This window comes from Leucopleurus acutus, assembly GCF_964270905.1.
Source record: "Leucopleurus acutus genome assembly, chromosome: 13".
Classification (NCBI taxonomy): domain Eukaryota; kingdom Metazoa; phylum Chordata; class Mammalia; order Artiodactyla; family Delphinidae; genus Leucopleurus; species Leucopleurus acutus.
In genome coordinates this window covers 21,730,971-21,757,741 of record NC_139155.1, presented here as the reverse complement: position 1 = coordinate 21,757,741, position 26,771 = coordinate 21,730,971, and the positions used below count along the sequence as shown (strand labels likewise).

The window sequence follows — 26,771 nt, the reverse complement described above, 5'->3', positions numbered from 1 at the left end:
CAATCCCAAGGTCCGTCCCCCAATTGTTAAGTCTATTTTTATTGAATGAACTTTAATTACTTAATAATTAGACCTTCTGTAGGAGGAGATGTGGACCCTGATAGTCTGCCAAAGAGGCCAGAGGGCAAATCAGAAGAATGTACCATTTTGAGATTAAAATTTCAAAGAAGGAATAGGCCCAATCTGAGGGTGTTGTGGGTGGAGGAGAGGCCTCCCAGGAGGAGGAGAGTCCTGGCAGAAACCTGGAATGCTTTGTTTCCACTTTTGCTTAAAAAGCAAAGTAGCTTAGAATTAAATGAACAAGAGTGCATGTCTAAGCTATTCAAACTTTCTGACTATCTGGATCTGAATGAAAGATTTCTCCTAGTCTATGTGATGCGTGTGTGCATGGGTAGAAGAGTGCAGAGAGACTATTGTTCTCATTATTTTAATTCTCGGAGCCTCACACTTTTGACGTCCCTGAAGATTTAGCAGCATTCATTGCCATGGTGATTTTCTACCTCATTTTTTTTTAGCATCACAAAGGAAAAGCCCAAATGAGAAATGTTTGCTGCTTTGCTGTTAACATTTCTACTGCCCTGGTGACAGCCAACAGTTTGGTTGTGCCTAGCTCCTGAAACAAATCTGTATTGGCCAGAGCCTGACTGATGGCTGGAGCCATTGCCCTGCCTGTCCCAGCTGGGTGGGGGCTGGTCCTGAGACCACTGATAACTTTGTTTCTGGGGACAGTGATTTGAAGGAAGACGGGGAATTCTCATTCGAAATATCACTGTTTCACAATTTAAACTTACGGGCCTTAGATAAAATTTTCATGGATGCGCTAGACATCGCTTCCCCCACCCACCCCCTGACAATCTTTTCAAAGGAAAGACTGTATGGGTGACTTTGTATGCTTATTAGGCTCAGCTCTTTTTCACTTTCCCTGAATAAATCCTTGTTTTCTCCCTCTCTTTACGCTCTTCTTCCTAGATTTCCCAGTGTATAAGAGCCTGGGATATTTGCCTAAACTAATTATCTGACCAATCGTACATACTTTCTCATTAGCATATATATGATGGACGAGTATATGCCATGCACTGTGCTAAGTGCTCAGAGTACAGAATAAAATAGAACCAGCTCTGCTTTTGTGGAATTTACAGGTTAGCTGGGAAGATGGCTATTAAATGAACTCCACAGTTAATAAGTTGTAATTGAAGTAAATGTTGCAAAGGGGACATACAAGAATAATTGGTTCTATCTCGATTTGGGGGAGGCCCCTCTGAGGAGATGAGAATTCTGATACTGTGTTGGTACCATGAAATCCCAGGTAATTAAGCACCTGACAGTTAGTATAGTAAGTAAATGTTCTAGAAAAGAATTGTAGTTATGGCTGTTTATCAGGCCTTGGGTAACATTTAACAAAGTAACCTATATAAATAGACACTTAATGAATGCTTTTAGTGTAAAAATTAGTGTTAGAGAATTAGGAAGTGTCCTTTACAAAAATCGAAATAAACAGGGTGAGACCCATTTCTCCTCGGTACTCTCATAGTGGCTATATATCTCTTGCTAACAACATTTAATGCTTATTATACAACTGTAATTAGGATAGTTAACATCAATAAAATTTCTGATGCTGAAGCCCAGGCACTTTTACTATTAGTAGCTTATAAAATTTAAGTTCTAAGTGTCTATGTTTATCATTTCTAGGACAGGGGATAAAATGGAGTTCCCATATACGCGTGCCTGATCTTTCTTTATGTAAAACAACCTGTTCTTTCCTTATTATGGTTCCTGAACTGACCCCGCACTAATGGGTGCTGGTCTTTGTTAATGTACAGAGGTGCAAGTGATGTGTAAACCTGTCAGTTAGCTGGGATGAGACACTTCCAACAAGTCCAGCTGTCTTAGAATCCTGGGCCAGGCTAGGGGTGAAGGTAGGAACCTTGGGTATAATTCATTCTGGGAAACAGACTTTCCCCAAGGCTAATAATGAAAGGCCTCCATGGAAACAACCAGGCATAGGTTTGTGTGCTATTTTTAATTGCACAATACTTCAGGCTGAAGTTTGTCTGTAAAAATTCAGTCTGGGGCGGAATATACTTACTAAACAGAGTTTTCTAGTATTGTGCTGATACTTGGGGGTTGAAGAGTCAGGAAGTACTGTTATATTAAACAAAAAACTCCTTTGGGGACATTTTCACTTAGATTGGGGAAATAGGGTATTTTAAGAAGTATCATTCAGGACAAAACCTTTTTTTAAACCATCATACATAATGTAAACATTTGAATGAGTTTCTTTCCCTTTCCAGTTCCATCTATGAAGTGGAGACTGTAATACTTGAAGAGCTGTTGTTAGGAGTAAAGGAGTTAATTTATAAAGGAGCTTAGAATAGTGTCAGTGATAAAACTCAGGTCTCCTGTGTCATTGGTCTGGATCCAGCAGCTCTCCAGGTAATCACATTGCATGGGGGTTGAATTGATGTTGTCATGTGTAAAACCCTGAGACCAACCTTGAGGGTTGATTTAGGGTTTTCTGTTTGTTCTTTGGGTTTTTCATTTCATTTTGTTTTGGTGCCATTTCTCTGTTTACCAACTGATATCAAATGGAGGCAAGGGGCAACAATTAAACAAACAAACAACCCCCCCCATCTGTTCGTGTCCGCAAGTGGGACATTCCCAAGAAGAGAAAGGTTCCACTTGGTTCCTAAAATCACCAAAAGCCCCATCCTAGAATTCAGCCCAGTTGGTTGATGCCAAGGGAAAAAGGCATCTTTTTAATGGATAGAGATGATCAGTCGCTATTTATGGTTTTATGGTGGCCTTGAACGTCTCTATTCTGTAAAAAAAAATAAATAAATAAATAAAGGCCAAGGTAATCTGGCACCCAGGTGTGTTATTCACCATCCTAAACTGCCACAGAGTATGTTAGAAAGTGATACACCAACACTCAAATGCAGTTATCAAAATTTTCATGCTTGTAATAGTCTACTTAGACATGGAACCTCAGTAAACATTTGTGTTTTTTTTTTTCTTTCAGTAGATATTTGATATATTCTGTGGACTGAAAAAACACATATACAAACATATAAACACTTGTCAGCCTTTTATTTATACAGTCAACTCTGTCATTCTATCTTAAGTTATAAGTTCTGTAAAAATTCAAAAGATTAAGAGATGATTTCTGGTAAGTAAGACTAAGGAAAAGAGGATTTTTTTGACTTAGAACTTTAAGAATGATGACAGATTTGATAGGGAGATGTTAGGGGAGAAGGTATACTTCTTAAGAGGAAATTTCATGAGAAATACAATCAAGAGGGAGCCAGGTATAGACCTGTTCAATAAATCCAAGAATTCTTTCGTAGGAATTGTGGAAGATGAGTCTGGAAGGAACACTGTATTAGATTCTTGGGTACCAGGATTTAGGGTATGAGGCAATATTAGGGAATGGAATGTTAGAGTTTCTTGAGTGAAAAAAACAAAAAAAACTTTGTGGTGATTTAGAAACGCTCCTCTTCTGACTATGTTTAGAATGGATTTAGGTAAGAAAAGAGTAGTGATAGGAATACCATTCGTGTTATGATTACAGTCTATCAAATGTGATCTAATGAGTTGAAGCAGGCTTTTTCCATGAGCAGGCTCTTGATGAGCGGGTAGCAATTTTCCTGAAGATCTCGTTAAAATTATACCTGTATCTTTGTATTGCATTAGAGCCTTAAATGACTCTTCTGGAAACACTGTATTTCATTCTTATGAGTTACAGTGAGTTTACTGTTCATACGTAGGTGCTCATACTCTGCCTTGAAAATATAGTACTAAGTTGATAGCCTATAACTTCTTCTTTTAATACTGTTGCTGGTTTGTTGCACGACCACGAGATGAGAGTGATCAAAGACAGCACAATACTGGAAGCATTATTTCAAGCCATATAGAACCTCGTAGACCTAGAATTTCTTTTTGATGCTTGGAGTTTCCTTTGTAGAGACACAAAGAAAAAGCTACAAATCATGTTTATAATTTCTCACTATATCAAATAATCAACTATTTGAAGTTTTCAAACATCGCATCATTAAATTTTAAGAGGTAATTCCAACCCCCTGTTTATTAAGATCTAAAATAACCATAGTGATTAAGCATGTGGAACAATAGCCAACTCCATTAAGCCCAATTATATTAATATATAATCTCATGCCTCATCTATGATTCTTCCAGCTAGATGAAGTTTATATAAAGGAACCAACTGTTGAGTATCAATTTGAATTACTCTTTCATTTTATGTTTTATTCTGTGCTCTGGAACTCTTTAGGTGAATTTTGTGAATACCACAGACATTCAGATGTAAAATACATATTTAGAATTTTATCCAGTGTATGTAACTTGTACCGGACCATATATCTGAATATATAGAAGTATCCAGATATTTTATCAACTTATCAAAAATATTTTATTCTTACCTCCTTTGTGTAAAATGTATAACTTGTATGTGTGGGTAAATTACTCCCAACGGTGTTTCCTTAACTGTAAAATAAAATGGTAGGGATGTGAAGACCAAGAAGAAAGCTATTAAGGAAACAAATCAGAAACGTATTTGAAAAATATCTTGACATACGTAACCGTCACAACATCTGGACACTACTCATTGCAGATTTGCCTTGTGTAGTATATATAAACCATTCGCTGTTCAAGTATATGCTTTAAATTTAAATTTAGTAGATTAATGTGGCTTCTTTTGAATACACTCAAGATTATACGCTACAGACAGCCTGGAAATTGGACTTTGAACGATGAGCTAGGGCACAAGTTAATGGATTCCTTTTGGTCTTCATTCAGTGGTGGATCCAGCATAGTTATAGATTATTTCCAGTTAACTAAATGAGAAGAATAAAACTAGGCATGTGGTTTGCTCCCACGGTAGACACATCTGTACTGTTGAGACAGATAGCTCCATGGATCTAGATTCCAGATGAGTAATTTTCATACCTAAGTGTAGGATATATTTCCGTTGATAAATTAACATATGCATCAAAATTCATATTTCTCTTTGGTCTAGAATCAATTGTCCTTGCTAAACCATGGTGCCACATCTCCAGATCTGTAGGTCTGTTTATGAGTGTGGCGGTAGTGAGTGGTAGACCATCTTTGGCAACTTAAATCTATTCCGTATGTGATACTGATGTAATTTCCTTTTTCATAGATTCAGTTACCCTGTGGCTCAAAAGACTAATCCCTGAAAGGGACATGAAATGCTACCTTAGCCTAGGATATGAGACTTCTCTACAGCATTTCTGATTGTCTCTCATATTAAATTATGATGTTTTAACCTAGGTCATTTTGCCTTTGCCCTTTTCACTCCAGCAAAATTTTTATCAGATTATAGGGAAAGTTAGGTTTGTGAGGATTAATGGGCCCCAAATAAACCTAACAGTAGTTAAAGCTGAACACATTAGAATTTGTTATTGACTAAATACTGGTGGAAAGTTTCTTGACAAAATTTAAACTGAGACCTAGGAAACTTTGACCTACTTATAATAGATCTATAAAATAAAAATCGCAGTAATGCAAATATGATCAGAAAAACTTGACATGAAACCCAAACTGATGAATGAATCAAATTTTATTGTGAAATGCACATACAGGGAAACCAATTCCAGTAAAATTAAAATATTGGAATATAACTGTGATGAATAGAACACAAATCAAGAAATTAAAATTAGTTAATTGGATTAACTCTAGAAAGTAAAATTGCCAGTGATCCATCAGTGGTGACATAATTCATTCAAATATGTTTGTTTGTAATCGCAAAAAATGTTTTCACGGTCAAAGAACTAGGGTCACAAATATCCATCTGTTCATAAAAGGGGGTTCAAGAGGGCAGGCTCCAGATATCTTCTACCCTTCTCATATGCAGCATCATGATGGAGGAGGCTTCTCTCTCACCATCCTTCATGCTCAGTGATAGCCAGTTTATTTATTCTTTTGTCTTTTCATTTTTCCTACCTTTGCTTAATCATCCATATGGTTGCATCTTTTTTACATGTTATTTCAGATGAACATCATAGTAGTTGTATTTGTTGAATTCACTACTCTCCCATTTTATAGACCAAAGAAATGAAGCAAGTTACCAAAGGACTCACACAGAGTAGGTGGCCCAGCCAGACTAGAAACACAAACTAGTCTAATTCCAACTTAAGCATTTTTTCATTTCACCACAGCTATAACTGGCAAATACTGATGGTCATTTACCTTAAGGAGTCAGCCCATGAAAGATTGTTCTTTTTTACTATAATTTCAAGACTCATCTTTCTTGAAAGTGCGCTGGGTTATGTCATATGGCCAGTCCTTCATAAATCCCCATAACTTCATAGTCCTTTGTCCAAAGTTGGCTAACAGTAAGAGCATAGGATGAGAATTGGGAAGAACCAGGTCCCCTTGGCAGGATTACATTGTAGTAACTGTGTGAATGCATGTGGAATTTCACTTCTCTGAACCTCAGTTCCCTCATGTATAAAATTAGGATGATCTTGCCTGCTTTGTTTGTTTTATAAGGCTGTTTCATTACCCAATAAAAACAAAACAGTTAGCTTCTAGAGGTTAATGTCAACATCTTTATCATTTTTCAGTCACGGAAACTACTGTCGGGCCAGACGTAATGTGGTAAAACGTGGAGAGCAAACGAGATGTATTTTGAGAAGATGCTTTATAGAATACAATTTTCTAAAAAGAATACAGGTGTGATTTTTTATTTGGTGACTACTGTGCCTCCTCTGAAAGATTTACCCTTTGTTCTTTGTGTTTCTCCTAGGACCACTGAGGTTCCTCTCCCAGACAGAATCTGTCACTGCCTTCATGGGCGACACAGTGCTGCTCAAGTGTGAAGTCATTGGGGAGCCAATGCCAACCATACACTGGCAGAAAAACCAACAAGACCTGACTCCCATCCCGGGCGACTCCCGCGTGGTGGTCTTGCCCTCTGGAGCCTTGCAAATCAGTAGACTTCAACTGGGAGACATTGGAATCTATCGATGCTTAGCCCGGAATCCAGCCAGCTCAAGAACAGGAAATGAAGCAGAAGTGAGAATCTTATCAGGTACTGCTGATAAGATTAGCGCTCTTTATTCTCTTCAGAATTATATTTTCTAGAGTTGTTTGAGCAAGTTTTCCTTTAACACATATTTAGTAGTTGTGTTTAAGTTCTGTATTGTGTATTGCATTTAGTTTTATATATTTTTCTTCCTTTCTAAATGAACCATTAGATGAGGGTATGCCAAAAGCTTTTCTTATCTCTCCATGGTTTGTAGTTGAACTTTCTGGTACAACAGTAACAGGTATTTTCCTTATGTTTGGCTTCATTCACTCACTCATTCCATTAATAGTTAATGAGTGCTGCTTTGTGCAAAGCCCATTGCTAAACATTTTTTATGTTATTTGATTCTCCTCTGGTAATAGTCTAAGAGGTAGTTATTGTTATCCCCATTTTCAGAGGATGAAGGTGAGGCTTAGCAAGGTTAAGAGACTTCCCCAGCTTAATAGTGAACATTCATTTGCTTATCCATTCATACACTCATTTCTGTGAAGCATTGTGCTAAGTACTAGGGATACAGCAATGACTGAGACTGACACAGAGCCTGGCTTATATAGAATTCTGGGTGAACATGGACATACGAGTAATTACAATAAAGTGTGATTGATACTATGATAAGGAAAATGTTTCTTTCCATCTGTTATCTCCCTTTCTCTTCCCTGGAAAATCTCTAAGACTCTGGCCTCATTTTTCTCTCCTAAATAATCAGAGGTTAGAATGGATATTTTCTAAGATCTCTTCCAATAACTGCTACTATCTTATATCTATGTAATATCTATCAATACTTTCTCATTTAATTTTACTTGTAGGGTTTATTTAGACTCATTTGTGAGAATCACAAAGAAGGCAACACTTGAGTAATTGTAACAGACTCGCTGTCAAAGGGCATTGGCTCTTGTCTCCACATTCTGTATGTAGTGGTCACAAGTCCTTCTGCTAGGTAGAGGGTAACATCCCCAAGTCATTCCAAATGCAGACTAGCAATGTGATTGAAAGTTTCCAGAGACCTCAATTTAGGACATCTCTAAAACCGCTTCTAACCCTTTTGTGTATTCTCTCCTCTGTTAGTCACAGGGATACTGACTTAAATGTGTCAATAACCATCAGTGACACTGTTGCCTTCCATCCTCTAGGCAGTGACAGATGCAAATGCAGCATTTATTCCCAACACGTACATGCATTTATTTACGCATCCATTAGATACACAAAAATTTTAAATATTTATATTCACATACCCTTAATAATGCATCTGAGTCAATCAGATGCGAAGCCCAGGTAAGCCACGTAGAAAATTGGCAAGAATATGTTTGACTATGTTAATACGACCGAAAGGTGTGTTTTCCAGTGGTATTAAGGGATAAAGTTGGACTAATTAAATATTAAATATGAAATGGAAACATTTGAAAGGCACAGAGAGATAATCATCAAATCACCATTTACATTCATTTCTTCACCTTGCAAAACACATTTGCATTGTAATCCGTGGAGATTTATTTAAAGCCAAATTTCTTATTGTTAATTTGGCTAAAATCAAGAATATGTCGTTGTACTTTGGAGGTGTGTGGGTATTACTTACCTGAATGAAAACTCGTATTTTTTTTTTTAAATCACTACATCTAATGAGAATTTTTCTCAAAGTTCTATGAATTCAAGTATAAACTTCACAAAGGAGTTATGAGCTAAGGTAATAAACACACACACATTATTAGCATACTTGATTAATCCTGTATTGTATATTGTTGACCACATAAAGGACCTTGCTGGAAGACCATGTTTGTCCCATTTATCCCAGAGTTTGCAAACTGGTTTAGAGGTCAAATTCACAAATCCACAACAAGTACAAAATTCTTTTAGTTGCCATTTAGTGTTTCCTCATTTTTAAAATTGTGCTAATTCTTTCTGAATCAATTTCCGCTTTCTATAAGTACCAGTTTGAGGAAGTCATAATTACACAGGTATATTGCCCTTTCTCTATTGTAACATGTATTTAATAGGGTAAGATAGACACAGTTAAAATAGAAATCCATCATATTATTAACATGACTTAGAAGCATTAAAGTGGCACGTATATGGTTACCACTCTTTAAAAAAAATACATTCTTCCATGGCCATTTAAATGTCATGTTGACTGATGAACTTATCTATTTTCCCTTTAATTTGAAACATAAATGCCAATTTGAAGTTCTGCAACTTTGTTCAACACTTGTTTTTACCACAGTTCATAAAGAGAGTACTTTCATTTGTGTGCATATGTGTGGAGAGTTATCCATTTCTAAATAATATGTAATTTGATGCCCTTATTCAAGTTTATGTAGAATACATTTCAGGTTGCCACTTTTATGTATCAGGTGTCTAATATCACCAAGTAACAGAGATTTATTAAATTCAGATTTTAAGAATCAAATAGTTGTTTCGAAATGCTGTCTTCCAGCAAGCAGTTGCAGTTTACTCAACAAGCTTTTGAGTGAATCTTATGTACCTGTCGTCACACAGGTTACTAGGAATACGAAGTTGAAAGATAATACCCCCGCAAACGGTTGTCTAGTGGGTGAAATAGATAAAGCAAGTAGACCGTTCTTTGAAAGAAGAAATACAGAGTGTCATCCCCTTACGTAAGAGAGAAAAACAATGTGCCAGTCTTGAAGAACAAGTAGTAGCTAGGCCAAGGGAAGACTACACCAGGAGGAAAGAACCGCATCAGCAAAACACAGAGAAAATAGAGATAAGAGCTTTTCAGAGGAACTGCACACATTCAGAGGAACGGCACGCATTCTGTTTAACTAGGTCATAGGGCATAGGAAGTGTTGAAGGAGGAGAACTTGGAAGCAAGGACGATAAACTAAAGGAAGAAAGATACGGTAGAATGTACAGCATTAATTCTGGAGAGAAGTGATCAAAAGCTGCTACTGAAGTGGTATCAGAAAGGATTCAGAAATGAAGATGGGTGGGGAGATAGTAAGGACAGGTCTTGGAGACATATCAGATGTGCCTCAAGAGGCAGGGAATGGAGTCCACGCTCAGATGAAGCTAGGTAGTGGCACTTTTCCTGAGATTAGGAGCAGGGTAGTGGTGTTATTGTGCTCAAATTAAATTACAAATTTTTAAAAGAGATTTTTCTCGTAACATTGTATATTTTCAAGATTAAATGGATAATTATTTGTTTCATTAAAAGGTAGGAAAATTGGTAACTAATTTGTTGATTAATGTTTGAAGGCAAAATTATGGGGAATTATATATTTTTAACGGAGTAAGTTACTATTAAATTATTATAAAGGATTTTTTTTTTGAAATATTGATAACAAAACACTAAGAGTTGAGATGGTTTAAAATGTCTCATTGTCTGTGATGGAGAATGTAGCAGGGATTGAAACAGCCATAGTGATCGTCAGGTCCACTTTATTCAGATCTCATCATGTCTGAGTGCCAAACAGTAGACTGAATTGATGAATTATAAATCTGCTTTGGGCACTAGGTTGACTAAAATAACTGGCCCATACACTGGAACTCTGATTTCAGTTTTCTTAATGGCCTAATTGAATTGATCAATTGGTAATTCAATCTGTTGTTCATTCGTTTAACTATAATTAGATGATTCTGGATCATGGATAGACTTGAACTAAATATCTATGTAATTAGAGACATTGGCTTTTAATGGAATAAGTTGGACTAAAATATATTTTGAATGATTTTTCTCTATAATATTTATTTTTTATTGGAATAAATTTTAATAGAAACCATCCCCAAAGGCATATTATTTAAAAGGAAAACTGTGTTTTTTGGTTTTAAAAGAGTTTCAGAATATGTTCATCTCTAAGAATTTATTATTAACCAATGACTGCATTAAACTTTTTAGTTTGACTAAATATTACTTATATTTCAAAGCTAATTACACTTTCCTACCATTTATTTGTATAATTTCTACAGAATAATAATCTGTAGAGGAAAACAAAGAAGACACATTCTTTGTTTTGAAATTTACCATCGAGCCAGACAGTTAATTCAGAGCCATATGACTAATATAAGGCAGGGAATGGTAAATTTAGGTAAATATCTCTAGTTCCAAATCAACACAGACAAGGGATACATCAATTCTAGGTAGAAAATTTGCAAAGTCTTTAGAGAGATTACTTTTGTAGGTCATCAGGAGATAACCATTTGTAGAATAATAATAGCAGGTGATCAATCTGGAGTTAGAAGCTGAACCTGCCTTATGGAGAACCTTGAGTCCCATGTCTAGGAATTTAGACTTGATTCTATTCACTTTATTCGTGATCGGGGATCCTTAAAGGTTTTTGAACAGTGGATTCAATGGCATAAAACACACTCAGAAAAACAGAAACAGGAAAGTGAAGAGCAAATCACATTACTGTATTACCTGATAGTTTTGTATTCTACTTAATGTTTTTCTCTGCTTTGAAGGATTTTCCCATAGTTTGCTTTCCTTCTTTAGGCTAGTTTTGACTAAAACTATTTCCTGTGCCATGCTATAAACAGGGCACACTTGTCTTTCATAGATCCAAGTTGGATAAAATGATTTCTTCTGCTTCTCTCTTATCTGTACTTAGAAAAGAATAAAGTAACAGACATATTACCATGACCAACCATGGATTTGGTTCATATTGATCAATTAATTAATATTTAAAATTTGCAGTTGGAACTATTATTATGATAAAAGTGTGAAAAGCACGGAGTCTGATACCAAAGTACAAATCTCAATTTCACCACTTGCAAGTTGTGCAATTAGAGCAAATTACTTAATCTAAGTCTTAATTTATTAACCTTGCAAAATGTAGAGTGTAATTTCATACAATTTCATAGGGTGGTTATGAGGCTGCAATTTTTTGGGCCAAGTATAATGCCTAGAATTGCTAAGTCCTTAGTAACTATCATAGTTTAGCATCTTAGAAATTCCACTTTTAAAGATTTTGATTCTCATATCAAGATTATTTTTCTTTTATTAAGTTACCTGACTTTGATTCTGGATATCGAAGTATTCATTGACCTAGTGGTAGTTTATTACATGTTTTGTGCTATTTGTCCATAGTACTCTTTATTTTCTTCATTTCCTTTTCACATCTGTTAGAAGTCAGAGTATCCTGCAACTATTTCCTCTGTAGTAACTCATTGATACGTGATTTTCACCCTTACCTCTCTGTCAACATCATTTCTTTGGCTATGTGATATATCGCAACAGACACTGGCTTAGAAATAAGAGTTAGCCAGTAAATAAGACTTCTTAATATCTTATCTTTGTTAGTCATTGCCGATTCTTTTAATCCTCTGAAATCCTTAGTTTCCTTAGCTGTTTAGAAGTTGGACTAGAGCAGCCTTTCCAAATCTCACTACCAAGGATCTCTTTTATTATTTTATCCACATTCATCCACAATACTGCCTAATTGTAATGTTTAAGGGTAGAAGTTTGCTAGACAAATTCTAATTCTTATTTTTCAAAACCATGAGGCCATGCTAAAATACAACAAGTAAAGGTCAAAAATCAATCTCATAAAATAGGAGACGTTTACATTTATATTTTTTTAAAAAAATTAAAGTCAGTTTATATTGTCATAGAAAGCAGACCAAAAGAAGATTTAATACTTTTTATTGTATAAATTGACTGCCCAGGCAGTGAACTGACCAAGTTCCATGTCATGATTTGCCCCCCTCCCCTCATATGATAACTTTATCCAGACTTTCTGGGGAGCCTGAGCTGGGCAGAGCACAGAAACCAGTGGACAAGCATGTTATATTATATGAATTAGTTATTGTAAGTTAGGTCTTTTAGCCAATGCAGGATAACTGAGATAACCAGTGCTTCACACAGAGTTGATGAAATCCCATTTAAATGCAACAAAGTCTCATATGTTAGCAAATCTAAGCTGATTTACCGTGGATATGTAAGACAACACGTAGACAACGTCTGTTTGCTTTTTGAATTTGCTAAGAATAAATCTTCATCTCCCAGTGCTATTTTGGGGGTGATCAACAAGGTCCAGGATTCCAAGTTGAAAGTACTTGGAATACTGGGAGATCTATGACATTTTTGTTGCCAAGTCTATCATTCTAATGTCACCAGTGGTCTCTCCTTCACCAAATCCACTAGTTTATCTATGTTCATCCTCGACCTTTAGTGAGTTTAGATATTGATTATACTATCTAATCTTAAGTTTCATTCCCTCAATGAAATTTGCTATTTCACACAATATGCTTGAGATTGCCCTCCACAAGGAGGAATAAACATTTCTTGAAAAGGAGAGAGCTTGTCTTTTCCTGAGTCTACTGGGCTGACGTATGGTCAGTTCTGCCTTTCCTAGGAATGTGACATTAAGCAGCCCTGGGTGGGTGACGGAAGGGTCAGGTAGTCTTCCCTGTTTCATACACAAACAAGAGGGTTTCTCCAAGGGTGTGTGGAAGCAAAACCCATAACCTATGAGTGCAAAAGTCACAAAAATTAATGAAAGAACTGGTAGAACTTTCTTCTTTGGTCCTATTGGACATCAGTTTATTCCTCGAGCATAAAAGAAGACACGTTTAGTCAAGAGTTATGGGCACAACTTCAGTTATTCAACATTGGCCAAAGAGGAAATATTTTGAATACTTTTGGTTCTTTATCAAAAATGAGAGAATAACAAGTCCATTACTTTTCTGGAAAGTTATAAGTGCTGCTTTATGCATTTATATAAATTATGAAGATTTCTAGGTTCCCTAAACTAACTTTGACACAGCATAATGGCAACATTTGTTTTCTGGGATTCTACTGTCAGCTGTAAAATTTAAAAAAAAAAATCATTCTGTAAAAGAAAAATCACTTCCTTCAGATCTGCTGTAAAATGAAACTGATAGACTCAAAATTTGCCTGTGAGACAGAAGGGGTATAACCACATGCCAATGATAGGAATAGACACTCCCTTTCTTCTTCCAAACTCTAACTACAAATAGCAGTATGTGTGTGTACATGGAGAAGGAAAGAGGAAATATGAACAGATGTAGGAGTATTTACAGACAGGGAATGCCATTTTTAGCACTGAATTGGTGTAAACAAGGAAGGAAAGTAATAGAATCCTAGAGCTTCTGAGAAATGGCTCCCTTCTTCCTCTCTGTTCAAAGCTCCTTGGCTTTCAGCCAGATGGAGATTTTGTTTTTTATTAAATAAATTTAGATTCCTGTGATCCGTGTGGATTAGGCTGGTTTTTAATGAAAGACACTCTAAAAGATTTAGAAGGAGTTTTGTGGAATTTTTGGCTCAGAGCACATATTAGGATACCTACTTTTGTTTGAAAACACATGGTACCTGCTGAATTTCCTAAAACAGAACTAGATGGGGGATGGCTAAGCAGCCAGCAGGTGGACAGTAGGTTAGCTTGAAACTGAGGATACAGACAGAGGCTCTGTGAAGTTAAATTAATTTGTAACTCTTATGCCTGGGAAGAAATCAAAGAGAATATCCCATTGTAGCCTGCAGTGCCCTTTTATTTCCAATTGGAAAAGTGTTTGATATTCCACTGAGGCAGGAATTTAATAAAGAAATCAAGAGTATACAATGAGGGAAAAAGGTTTTGCATTCAGAAAGCATAAAAATTAAAAGCAAATACTAGTTATTTTGAGGAAGACAGTAAGTTGTAAAAACCAGTTTTTTTTTTTTTCTTGCTGACACAGATGCCAATGGTCCATCATTAAATTTCTCTATGCCTCAGTTATTCTTTAGATTCTGCCATGTTAAGTTTAGTGTTGATGTTCCTAAACAATAGTTTAGGAAAATGGCCCCATTAAAAAAAAAAAAAAAAGTCATTGCGGGTAAGTAAGAATGCCTTCCAGTTTGCACAAGATAGTCCTGGTCACACTTGATGTCCTAGAATAATTATAAAGAGAGTTACCTTTCATTCTGAAACATATCCCAATTTGCATAATTTATATATTCAACCTAGTCATGGATCATGAAGGAAGGCAAAATTATGTGGCCCCGAGGCGTTTGGGAAAACCAGGGAATGCAGAGAGTCAAATCTAGCTTCCAGCTGGCCTCACAGATTCAAAAAATTTGGCCAGTGTAAGGTCTAACGAAACCTTTTTTTGGCGGTGGGGAGGTGGGGTGAGGAAATGTCTTTAAATGGAAAATATTCTCTCCACTTTCACTAGTGCACTTTCTCCATGCTTCTTTAGTGCATGGGCCCTGAGGATAGTTGAGTTCTTACTTCTGAATTGTAGGTTAAATGTGTCAGTTTATTGATCCAAGATGCTTTTTTTGGTGTGTGTGTGTGCGGTACGCGGGCCTCTCACTGTTCTGCCTCTCCCGAGGCTCCGGACGCGCAGGCTCAGCGGCCATGGCTCACGGGCCCAGCCGCTCCGCGGCATGTGGGATCTTCCCGGCCCGGGGCACGAACCCGTGTCCCCTGCATCGGCAGGCGGACTCTCAACCACTGCGCCACCAGGGAAGCCCGATCCAAGATGCTTTTTAACTTGCAATGGCCTATTGCTGAAAGAGAATGATGGGAAATATTTAAGTTTTGCACTGCTTTCCTAACTGCAAAATAATAATGATGATTGTTGAGGAGGAGGAAAAGGAGGAGAAAAGGTATATTTAATTTATCAATTTCTACTTCTACTTGAAGGATGCAAAATTATTCCCATGTTGAAAGGAAATGGGCTTCTTGAATGCCTCAGAAAACTGCTTAATTTGTTGAGACTGTGGCTATAGCAGGTCTTCAAAGTATGGTCTGTGAACTCCTAGCATTTCTCGAGATGATTTCAGGGGATCTGTGAGGTCAAACCTATTTTAACAATAATCCTAATGTGTTTGGGGGGTATTTTTTCACTATGGTGACCTAAGAATGTCTTTGATGAAGCAGTAAAAATTATTAATTTTATTAAATATTGATTCTTAAATACATATCATTTTAATATTCTGCATGTCAAAATGGGAAATAAACATCAAGGATATCAAAGTACAGTGTTTTCTGAGGGGTAAATGCTTCCGTGATCATTTGAGTTTCAAGATGAATTAGCTGCTTTTTTTGGGGGGGACATCATTTTTACTTGAAAGGACCATCAGCAGGAAAACTGTAGCTATTCAGACTTGAGTACTAGTTAGACATTTTCTCAAAAATGAACGAAATGAGTCAGTCAGTGCAAGGAAAATAGTATTTGCTCACAAGGATGAAGTTCATGCTTTTAAGACAAAATTAGAAATTTGGAAATCTTGTGTCTGCCACGGGGATCTTGACAGCTTTGCAATATTAAAAGGCCTTTCTGATGGGATTGGTGGTGAGAGTAACAAATGAGATTTTGTGATACTGTATAATGAAATGTGTCAACATTTGGAAGATATGTCCCATTCAGTGTACCATTCCAAATGACCATTGATTGATGTGACTAAATCCAGCGTGGGCAAAAAATATTTTCAAAATGCAAGATAGACCAATGGATTTTTATATAACATAACACAAAATGTTTATTGATATGGTGTCAGATTTCACAGTACAACTAACCTTCAGGAAACTCCTTATTGAGTTTTGGTGCAGTCTTAAAAGATATAATCTACAATTCTCTGAAAACGCTGCTAAAAATACACCTCCCTTTTCCAACTACATATCTATTTGAGGTCAGATTATGTTCATGTAATTCATCCAAATCAGCGTATCAGAACAAAGTAAATGCAGACGGTGACACAATCTAGTTATTTTCCTTTAAGACACATTAAAAATGTACAGAAATAAAAGGTATACTAATAATTTTATTTTGGAAAGTGTAGTTATTTTTTTAAATACTATTTTTGGTGAGGTGTGAGTACTTAATAAAAATATTTTAATCTCTGTTTTGATTTTTAATATGGTAACTATCTATAGCTATAACTGACATAAACAAAAGCTCTTTGGGTACCTCAATAATTTGTAAGAATACAAATGGTTCCTGAGACCAAACAGGTTGAGATCCACTGTTTACATTATTATTCATTTTCCTGATGATTGTAGATCAGTCCTTTCTAACTTAGATAATAGATTAAGCCAAAGTAGGCCCAATTTACTATTTAAAAAGTTAGGAAGGAAAGAGGAAGGGAGGAAAGGAGGAAGGAAAAAAGAAAGAAAAGCATAAGTAAAAGCAGCATGTTGCCATAAGGTGTTGCTAGAATTTAATGCGATCTGTGTATGTCAAAGATCTGCATCACTGGAATGACTGCTTTCTCTTTATGTATGTACCACCCTCTTCGTCTGTGCGGAGGATTAGCTCTACCTCTACTAGCATGACAATGAGATCAGATCAGAGAATCAGGCTAATCTAACATTTACCTCCCAACAGGAAAAAGCTAAACTGGGTTTTAGTCCAAGCAAATCATGTCTGCTTCTAATCCATTTAGAAAACATAGTTGTGACAGTGTGTGTGCATTCACTTCCGTGAGCATCATATGAAAGAGGTCTGCTTTTGATATTTTTAATATAAAAATTTACATTAGAAGGAAAGTCATTTTTTTCTGGTTTGATTTTAAAGCTATTGCCAAATATGTTTCCTAGAATCTACCCTTGCATATCCGTCCCATCTTTTGATTGTAAAACATATTACACATGCATAAAAGTATATGAAACATGTCAGTTTGAAGAATAAAAATAAAATGACCATTTGTGTACCTATCACAAATTTATGAAATAGAACATTTCAGACTGGTATTATATGCCATTTCCTTGATGAAATCATGTTTATTATTTTACTGGATTTTTTTTCATATTCGTATTAGCCGAGTAACTTCATTTGGTTCTGAATAATCAGTGGCCATGTAGCAAGAACAAAAATTATTTTTATGAATAATTACTAATTCCATCATCGTTCAATTAAAATCAATTTAGTCAACAAAGGTCATGACCTAGAATCTTAAGTTCACTCCCCCCAGGGCTTTTTCATCTATATTATTATGGAGCCTGGAGGGAGAATTTTCATTTGCTCTTCAATATTTGCCTTGTGTTTTAGTCATTAGCTTTTATAATTTCTTTGTTTCTTGTATAATTTCCATCCACTTTGCAACACCAGAGTTTAAAATAACTCTTTACTCTAAAAAAATATATGTTCTTATTAAAAATTTTAGAAAACACAGAAAAATCCAAAGATGGAAATAAAAACTACCCACAATTTTATCATACGAATGTAACCTTGGCAATAGTATCTCTGTCCTCCCCATTTTAAAACTTAAATACATTTTCTTGATGTTCTTCTAAAAAAAAAAACAAAACACATTTTAATGGAGAAAAATAAGGGGTACATCAAGATTAATCATGTTTCTTTAAATAGCCAGAATCACCCTAATAGTGAAAAAAAAAAAAAAAAAAAAAAAACAGAAACCAAATGTCAAACTAAAAATAACAGCAACCAAAAAGGTTACTTGGTATTTTAAATATTTTAAATAGCTGGGATGGATTTGTTTTGTTTTCATTCATGTGTATATTTCAGTTATCTATTGCTGTACAACAAACCACTCCAAAATGTAGTGACTTAAATTTTTATCTCTTATAGTTGTGCAGTTTATCTGAGCTGTTCCTCTGCTGGTTTCACTTTGAGTCACTCAGCCATATTTGACCGAGGTGGGAGTGTTAAGACGGCCTCACTCTCATGTCTGTCAGTTGGTGCTGGTTTTGTCTGCGAAACTCAGTCATCCTCCATGTGCCTTCTCGTCCTCCAGTTGGCTAGACCAACACGGTCGTTTCATAAAGACCCATGGCAGAAACTTGTATGTCTTCTTGAAGCCTTGTGCCCAGAACTCATCAGTATAATTCCCAACACATTCTATTAGTCAAAGCAAGACATGAGGCCAGGCCAGATTTAAATCATAGGAAAGTGGCCCCTCAACTCTGGACTGAAGGAGCTCAAACAATTTGCGATCATATTGAATCTGCCACAATGTTGTGAAACATATGAACTATTTACTATTAAAGACCATTTCCATTAGCTTTTGGGGGAAACTTCCATAATATTAGAATTTATTAGATTGGATAATTACAGAGAAATATCTTCGGAGAAATGGAACCAGATTTCTCTGCCAAAAACTGACATTTCCATATGTATGATCAGGGTGACACACATGATCAGGTTCCAACGTCTATGGAGGAGCAAAGATAATAAACGTAACTGAAATGGACCAGGTTGAGATTGAAGTAATCTAGAATAGATATGCTCTGTCTAAAAATAGCAGATGCTTCTTTCCTGGCACTGAGCCCAGTGATGCCTGAACTATTAATATTTTAAGATACAGACAAAATCCCATCATTTTGTGTATATCAATAAGCTGATTCTAAAATTTACGTGGAAAGACAAGAGAATCAGAATAGTGAATACAATACTAAAGAAGGAAGTCAGAGGATTCACACTGTCTGACGGTAACTCATGATAAAGCTGCAATAGTCAAGATATCGTTATATTGTCAAAATAATAGGGAAATAGATCAATGGAACAATCAGAGCTCTCAGAAATAGACCCACAGAAATATAGTTAACCAATCTAGACACAGGCCTTATACCTTTCATTAAAAAAACCCCACGAAACCTCCAATTGGATGATAGACTTAAACATAAAGCACAAAACTATTAAGAAAAAACTTCTAAAATACAGGAAAAAATCTAGGTGATCTTAGGTTTGACAATGAAGTTTTAGATACATTGCCTATAAAATAATGCGTGAAAGTTGGACTTTGGGAAAATTAGGACTTCTTGCTCCATAAAAGATAATGTTATGAGAATAAGTTGGACTTTGTGAAAATTAGTACTTTCTGCTCTGTAAAAGACTATGCTAAGAGAATAACAAGCCACAGACTGAGAAAGTATTTGCAAAGTACACATTTGGATAAAGGACTTGTATCCAAAATATACGACACATGCTTGAATTTCAACAGTAAGAAAACAAACCAATTTAAAAAAATTGGCAGAAGATCTTAACAGACACCTAAGCAAGAGATGTAGATAGAAACTAAGCATATGAAATGCGCGCAGTGTCTTAGGTCATTGGAAAATTGCAAGTTAAAACAACTATAAGATTCAACTGAATATCTATTAATATGGCTAAAACCAAAAAAAAAAAAATGACTATAGTAAATGCTTATGAGGATGAACAACAGGAACGCTCATGCATTGCTGATAGGAATGTAAAATTGCAGAACCACTTTGGAAGAGAGTTGGAGAGTTTCTTAGAAAGATAAACATAGTTTTACCATATAATCTCGTAATCATGCTCCAAGGTATCTACTGAATTAAGTTGTAAAGTTCTGTCTAGAAAAAAATCTGCACATGGACATTTATAGCAGATTGTTCATAGTTACCAAACCTGGAAGCAATCAGGGTGTCTTTCAATAGGTGAATGAATAAAGAAACTTTGGTACAATAGAAAAATACCCAGCAATAAAAATAAATAAGCTATCAGACTACAAAAAGACACGGAGGAACCCCAAATGCATAATTGCTAGGTGAAAGAAATCAATCTGAAAAGTCTATATACTATATAATTCCAACGATATGATATTCTGGGAAAGGCTCTACTATAGGAATAGTAAAACCACCGGTGATTGCTCATAGTTTGAGACGTAGGTGGTGGGGAAGAGATGAATAAGGGAAGCTCAGGGGATTTTCTTAGGGTGGTGGAACTATTCTGTATGCTACAGTAATGTTAGATATATGATGTTATGCATTGAAAAAATCCACAGAACTAGACAACACAAAGAGTGAACCTTAAGGTACACTATGGGCTTGAGTTAATAATAATGTATCAATATCACTTTATTCATTGTAACAAATGTACCACACTAATGTAAGGTGTTAATAGTAGGAGAAACTCAATGCCGGGGATGGGGCAACTAGTATGTGGGAACTCTGTACTATTCATTCATCTTTTGTACATTAAAATAAAATATAAAAATATTTTTAAAAAAATAACCATTTTGTGTTACATGATTTTCTGACAAAAGAAAATATAATTGAGTTGAAATTTTGGCTCTTCCATGGATGAATAAGTAGTATTACACATAGGTCCCAGGCAAATTTTCTTATAGCTAGAAGATAAAATTATATAGGTTTTATTTGATGTTTTCTATAATAATGTAGTGTTATACAGTATATGTAGCTGAAACATTTGATGAATAGGCCTCCATTATAAAGATAGCTATTTATTTATTTATTTATTTATTTATTTATTTGCGTTCCGCGGGCCTCTCACTGTTGTGGCCTCTCCCGTTGCGGAGCACAGGCTCCGGACGCGCAGGCCCAGTGGCCATGGCTCGTGGGCCTAGCCGCTCCGCAGCATGTGGGATCTTCCCGGACCTGGGCACGAGCCCGTGTCCCCTGCATCGGCAGGCGGACTCTCAACCACTGCGCCACCAGGGAAGCCCAAGATAGCTATTTATTAATGCACATTTTGTGAACCTGTCCATTTCTGGGATTTTATTTTATTTTTTTTAATTTATTTTATTGAAGTATAGTTGATTTACACTGTGTTAATTTCTGCTATAGAGCAAAGTGATTCAGTTATACATATATATACATTATTTTTCATTTTTTCCATTATGGTTTATCACAGGATATTGAATATAGTCCCCTGTACTATACAGCAGGACTTGTTGTTTATCCATTTATATATAATAGTTTGCATCTGCTAATTCCAAACTCCCAATCCATCCCTCCCACTTGGCAACCAGAAATCTGTTCTCTATGTCTGTGAGTCTGTTTCTGTTTTCTAGATAAGTTCATTTGTGTCATATTTTAGATTCTACATATAAGTGATATCATATAATATTTGTCTTTCTCTGTCTGACTTACTTCACTTAGTATGATAATCTCTAGGTCCATCCATGTTGCTGCAATGGCATTTTTTCATTCTACTTCATGGCTGAGTAGTATTCTATTATATATATATGTACCACATCTTCTTTATCCATTCATCTGTCAATGGAAATTTAGGTTGTTTTCCATGCCTTGGCTATTGTGAATAGTGCTTCTGTAAACACAGGGGTGAATGTATCTTTTTGAATTATACTTCTGTCTGGATGTATGCCCAGGAGTGAGATTGCTGGATCATATGACAACTCTATTTTTAGTTTTTTAAGGAACCACCTTATTGTTCTCCATAGTGGCTGCACCAATTTACATTCCCACCAACAATGCAGGAGGGTTCCCTTTTCTCCACATCAGGGATTTCATTTTCCTTCAAAACATTTTCCTTCAAAATATTTTCATTTGATTTGAAGAGTCACTTTCAGGAAAGGTTATTAAACAAACTGGCAGCAATTTAAAAAATTTTTGAGACATTTTATCTACAATATTGGTTTAATAAAGATTAACACATTTTGAAAATTCTTTCAGTGTTTTCATTGTGAAGAATATTTATTTTTGTTGCTGTTGTCAACCAGAAGCAGATGTGACAAGACTGAGAAAGTGTGAATTTCTCTTTCTTCTCACAAAGAGTATTTTAGATGACAATTACTCTCCCAACTGTTAACTGGAGAACTAGAATTCTTTTATTCATCTGTGATCAACCTGTGTGGACTTGGGTCCAACCAAGGAAGATTAACAGCAATGTTAAAACGTGTCCCAGGTCTCCTTCCACCTCTCTTCCTCTCTGATCACCCACGGCCCCCAGTAGGACCTAGTTAGATCTAACCTCCTTTGGCATTTCTTCAGCCACCCCAATCCTGGTTTTGAAGATTTCTTTGCCTCATTTTCTTTGCTTCAAGATTGCTTTGCGTTTGCAAAATGAAAGATTATATGCTAATTCCATTTAACTCATTAAGTTGAAAACAGCCTAAATTAAACCTTCATAACTTATTGTTTATAACTTATTGTTATAAAAAAACAAACGTTTTGTTATAAACAAAAAAGAAACTTTCATTTTGAAAACAACAGATTTTATTTTTTTTTGCGGTACGCGGGCCTCTCACTGTTGTGGCCTCTCCCGTTGCGGAGCACAGGCTCCGGATGCGCAGGCTCAGCGGCCATGGCTCACGCGCCCAGCCGCTCCGCGGCACGTGGGATCTTCCCGGATCTGGGCACGAACCCGTGTCCCCTGCATCGGCAGGCGGACTCTCAACCACTGAGCCACCAGGGAAGCCCAACAACAGATTTTTAACACAATTCTAACATGTTTTTCTAATCTTACTTCCCAAGCCACAGAAGCAATAAACAAAGCAGAAGGAGGTGGAATAGATATTAGTGGCAGGCACACTGAAAATATCAAAAAGGTACTGATACTGTCTTGTTCTTTGATGACAATAAGTCAACAAGGCCTGTAGCCCACACGAGTGACTTGTAGTCTCACGCTTTCTCCCTTTGCCTTATACCATGATGTCAACAACAGATAAGACTATTCTAATATCCTAATCCTAGAAAATAGGCATGGAAAAACTTCTAGGAGTCTATTTTATAAGTTTCATTGGCATCTTTCCATGTTTCTTTCCTTCCTCTTCATCACAGTGTCTTGTTAGAAAAAAAAAAAAAAAAGTTCCAGATACATCATTTTTCATAAAAGATGTGACCCTGTGCTTTTTTCCACAGACCCAGGACTGCATAGGCAACTGTATTTTCTGCAAAGACCATCAAATGTAGTAGCCATTGAAGGAAAAGATGCCATCCTGGAGTGTTGTGTTTCTGGCTATCCTCCCCCAAGTTTTACCTGGCTACGAGGAGAGGAAGTCATCCAACTCAGGTATTATAAATTTAGGACTTTTGTGAAGTATATGTTACTATTTATCTTACTCTAATTTGATGTAAATACCTAGTAATACTAGGGTTTTTGATAATAATTGAATATTCTTTCCACATTCCTTGGCATTAGACAGTATATAAAAGACACATACCCACTGGGATAAAGGAATGGGGAACAGAGTCAAAATCCATGAGATCAATTCTAAAAGGAAATTTAGAAAGTCATTGTTGCTCTTGAGATGATCCTAACCACAGAGGCTTCAGCAAAGATACTTTGGAGGATCTCATCCTGAAGAAGTGGTGTAGAGAGCGAAATACTTCTTAAGAAACCAACTTTCTGCATTCGAATGTATAGCAAGACATGATAGGGTCTGTGCAGTTGTTTTTTTTAGCTCTGATTATATCTCTCACCATCCCAGCTATAACAGATATTCAAGATAAGACAGAATTTTGGCTGGCTTTAAATTACTGAACATTAATATTAAGGCATACTTAGAAAGTAAACTCTTAATAGAATGGAATACTGAGTCTGAAACATTTTGTTGAGAATGGGTTAGATTTCACTTAAGAAATTAATTTCATTGATTTTGAGATCTGGTGTTCTAAATAGAACATTTATATTCTCTGGTAAGATAGGTTCATAGGCAGTAAGCTTATCTTTAAGTTTCATCTACCCTAAGTGTTTATTTATATAACAATAATACATAGTATGGTATCACAATACTTCTGAGAGTACTGAAATATGCAATAAATCCGGTTGGAGCTTCCGCATGTGAAGATGTGTTCTCTGAATATGGTCAGGCATGCACAGTGCACTATGACATGTGACTTTGTACAAAGATTACTAAATTGGATGTCAGGACATAGGACATGGACTTCCACTGTGGGTAATTACTTCTCTGGGCCGGCGGTTCTCAAATCCAAAGTGGGCCAAATTATCTTTAAGTTTCTTTTCAGTACTAACATCAGTTCCAAGTTGAATCTACTTCATTTCTTTGATCACAGCACACAGTATTCCAAAGGGAGTGGTTTACCTTGAAGGGATTTTTGAACATAAATGTAGTGTTATTAAGCTCCCATGAAATAGAGTTTTTTCCTCCAGTTTTATAAATTGAGCTTTTGTGGAGTTCAATTAAACCTTTGAATACCTTGCCTGATGTAGATATATGTAAATCTACTCTCTAATGTCGTATGTCTTCTGTCTTACAGGTCCAGAAAGTATTCTTTATTGGGTGGAAGCAACTTGCTTATCTCCAATGTGACAGATGATGACAGTGGAACTTACACCTGTGTTGTCACCTATAAGAATGAGAATATTAGTGCCTCTGCAGAGCTCACAGTCTTGGGTAAGTTAACGGCTTGAGATGAGTTTACATTGTACCCTTCAAAATATGTCACCGTGATGCTATAAATGCTTATCACCAAATTGCGTCCTATGTTTATTAGTGTGAAATTGCAAAGCCCCAATACTCCACACATATGCTTGCTCTACGTTGATTAATTGCACAGAGGTTAAGTGTAGTATTTGAATACTCGCTCATTGATTAGAATCCAGATAGATCACTCTTAGTCTAATTATTCCCATTACATAACTGAAACTTAACAAAAATTATTATCTAAAAAAAGGGGTAAATAGCAAATGAGAGGTTCCAAAATATCTGGAGGAAATAAATGAAGAAGTGAATGAGAGAAATTGTATAAAAAAATAGGTACTTGAGTAGAAAAGTTAAATGTCATTTGAGATGACAGGGTTTCTGACGTTAAACTCAGATGTGTTGGTAAAATTGTTCGGTTAATATGGAAATGCTATAGATGTTATGTTGAAAGTGAACCATTAAAATCAAATACATCTAAAGAAAACCTGCGTAGCAAGAATCTAATTTAAATAAATGTAAGTTCATTAAATTGAGTTAGGTAGGGTCACTGTGTTATCACTGCAAATAAATAATTCTTATATGCGGTAGCTCCTCAGTCAAACAAACTGTTTTATTATCCACCAGGTTTCTTTTAGCCAGTTTCATTTGAATCATGTGGTTTAGAGAAAGTGCCTTAACATTTGAAAAATCAATTTTTCCTGTAACAACACCAAAAACTTGTTTATCAGTCTTTGAATATTTTCCTCTGGAATAAATCTTTTTACCATTTAAAGAATCCAGGTAAAATCATAGGCTTCTTAAGAAGTTATTCAGTAAGAATGAAAAGGTGTGGTATACTGATGATACCTGCTAACCTATATCATAATATTATTATGCTATCCATTTTGCTTTAAAGTTTGCATTTTGCTTTAAAGTGTATTCAGAAAATGCTTTCATCTGCACACAGGGTAGTAACATATACGATGAGTGAGGCAATGGAGTTGTTTGTTCTTTGATCAAACTGTAAATATTAAACTAAGAATAGGCAAAGGACTCTAATTATTTGGTTTTAGAGGTAGCATTATTCTAACTAAAATATCAGCTAACTTTAAAATGGCAACAATTTAATTTACTCATTTTATATGGAAGTTTTTTTGTGAAACAAAGAGCTTCCACATTTGTAACATCAAAGTACAGTAACAGAACAGCTACCATAGCAATAACCTTGTAGTGTGTATTACTGATTGATTGTAAGGCAGATGTGGTTATGGAATGAGCTAGAATTTGTGGTGATCAGAGCTAAACCTCTAACTGCAAACGCCTGAGGTCTAATTTTATACCAAATTAATGCACATATTGAGACATGTAATGCTTCATTGATATCTAAGTCAAATGTATATAAATACTGATTTCTGAGGATAAACTAGCCAAGAAATATGTGTATAGACATACATATATGCACATATTTTGACATTCGTGGCATCTTCCTCTGTGTGTTACTGTGCACGTATGTATGTTCTCCAGTCCACGTATGTATGTTCTGCAGGCCTTGATTGTTGAGCATTATCTTGTTTCAAAATTTTATTTTTTAAAAAAGCGAACACTAATTTATCCTTATATATTTTTGTCATTTATTTGCTTATATCCTGAGGAAAATTATCAAAGAAAAGTTTATACTCTAACCAGCAGTGCAAGAGTTTG

The 26,771-nt window shown here is 35.8% G+C and overlaps 1 protein-coding gene across 1 annotated transcript in view; it reads left to right on the top strand.

Moving 5' to 3' along the window:
* The window catches only part of DCC (DCC netrin 1 receptor), a gene marked incomplete at both ends in the record, with an annotated part of 1,161,813 nt that overhangs the window by 511,447 nt on the left and 623,595 nt on the right, over positions 1-26,771 (top strand). Inside the window, 3 exons of the mRNA XM_082853095.1 lie at positions 6,782-7,066; positions 23,566-23,716; positions 24,925-25,061. Coding sequence (XP_082709221.1) covers positions 6,782-7,066; positions 23,566-23,716; positions 24,925-25,061 — 573 coding nt within the window. The remainder of the gene's footprint in view (positions 1-6,781; positions 7,067-23,565; positions 23,717-24,924; positions 25,062-26,771) is intronic.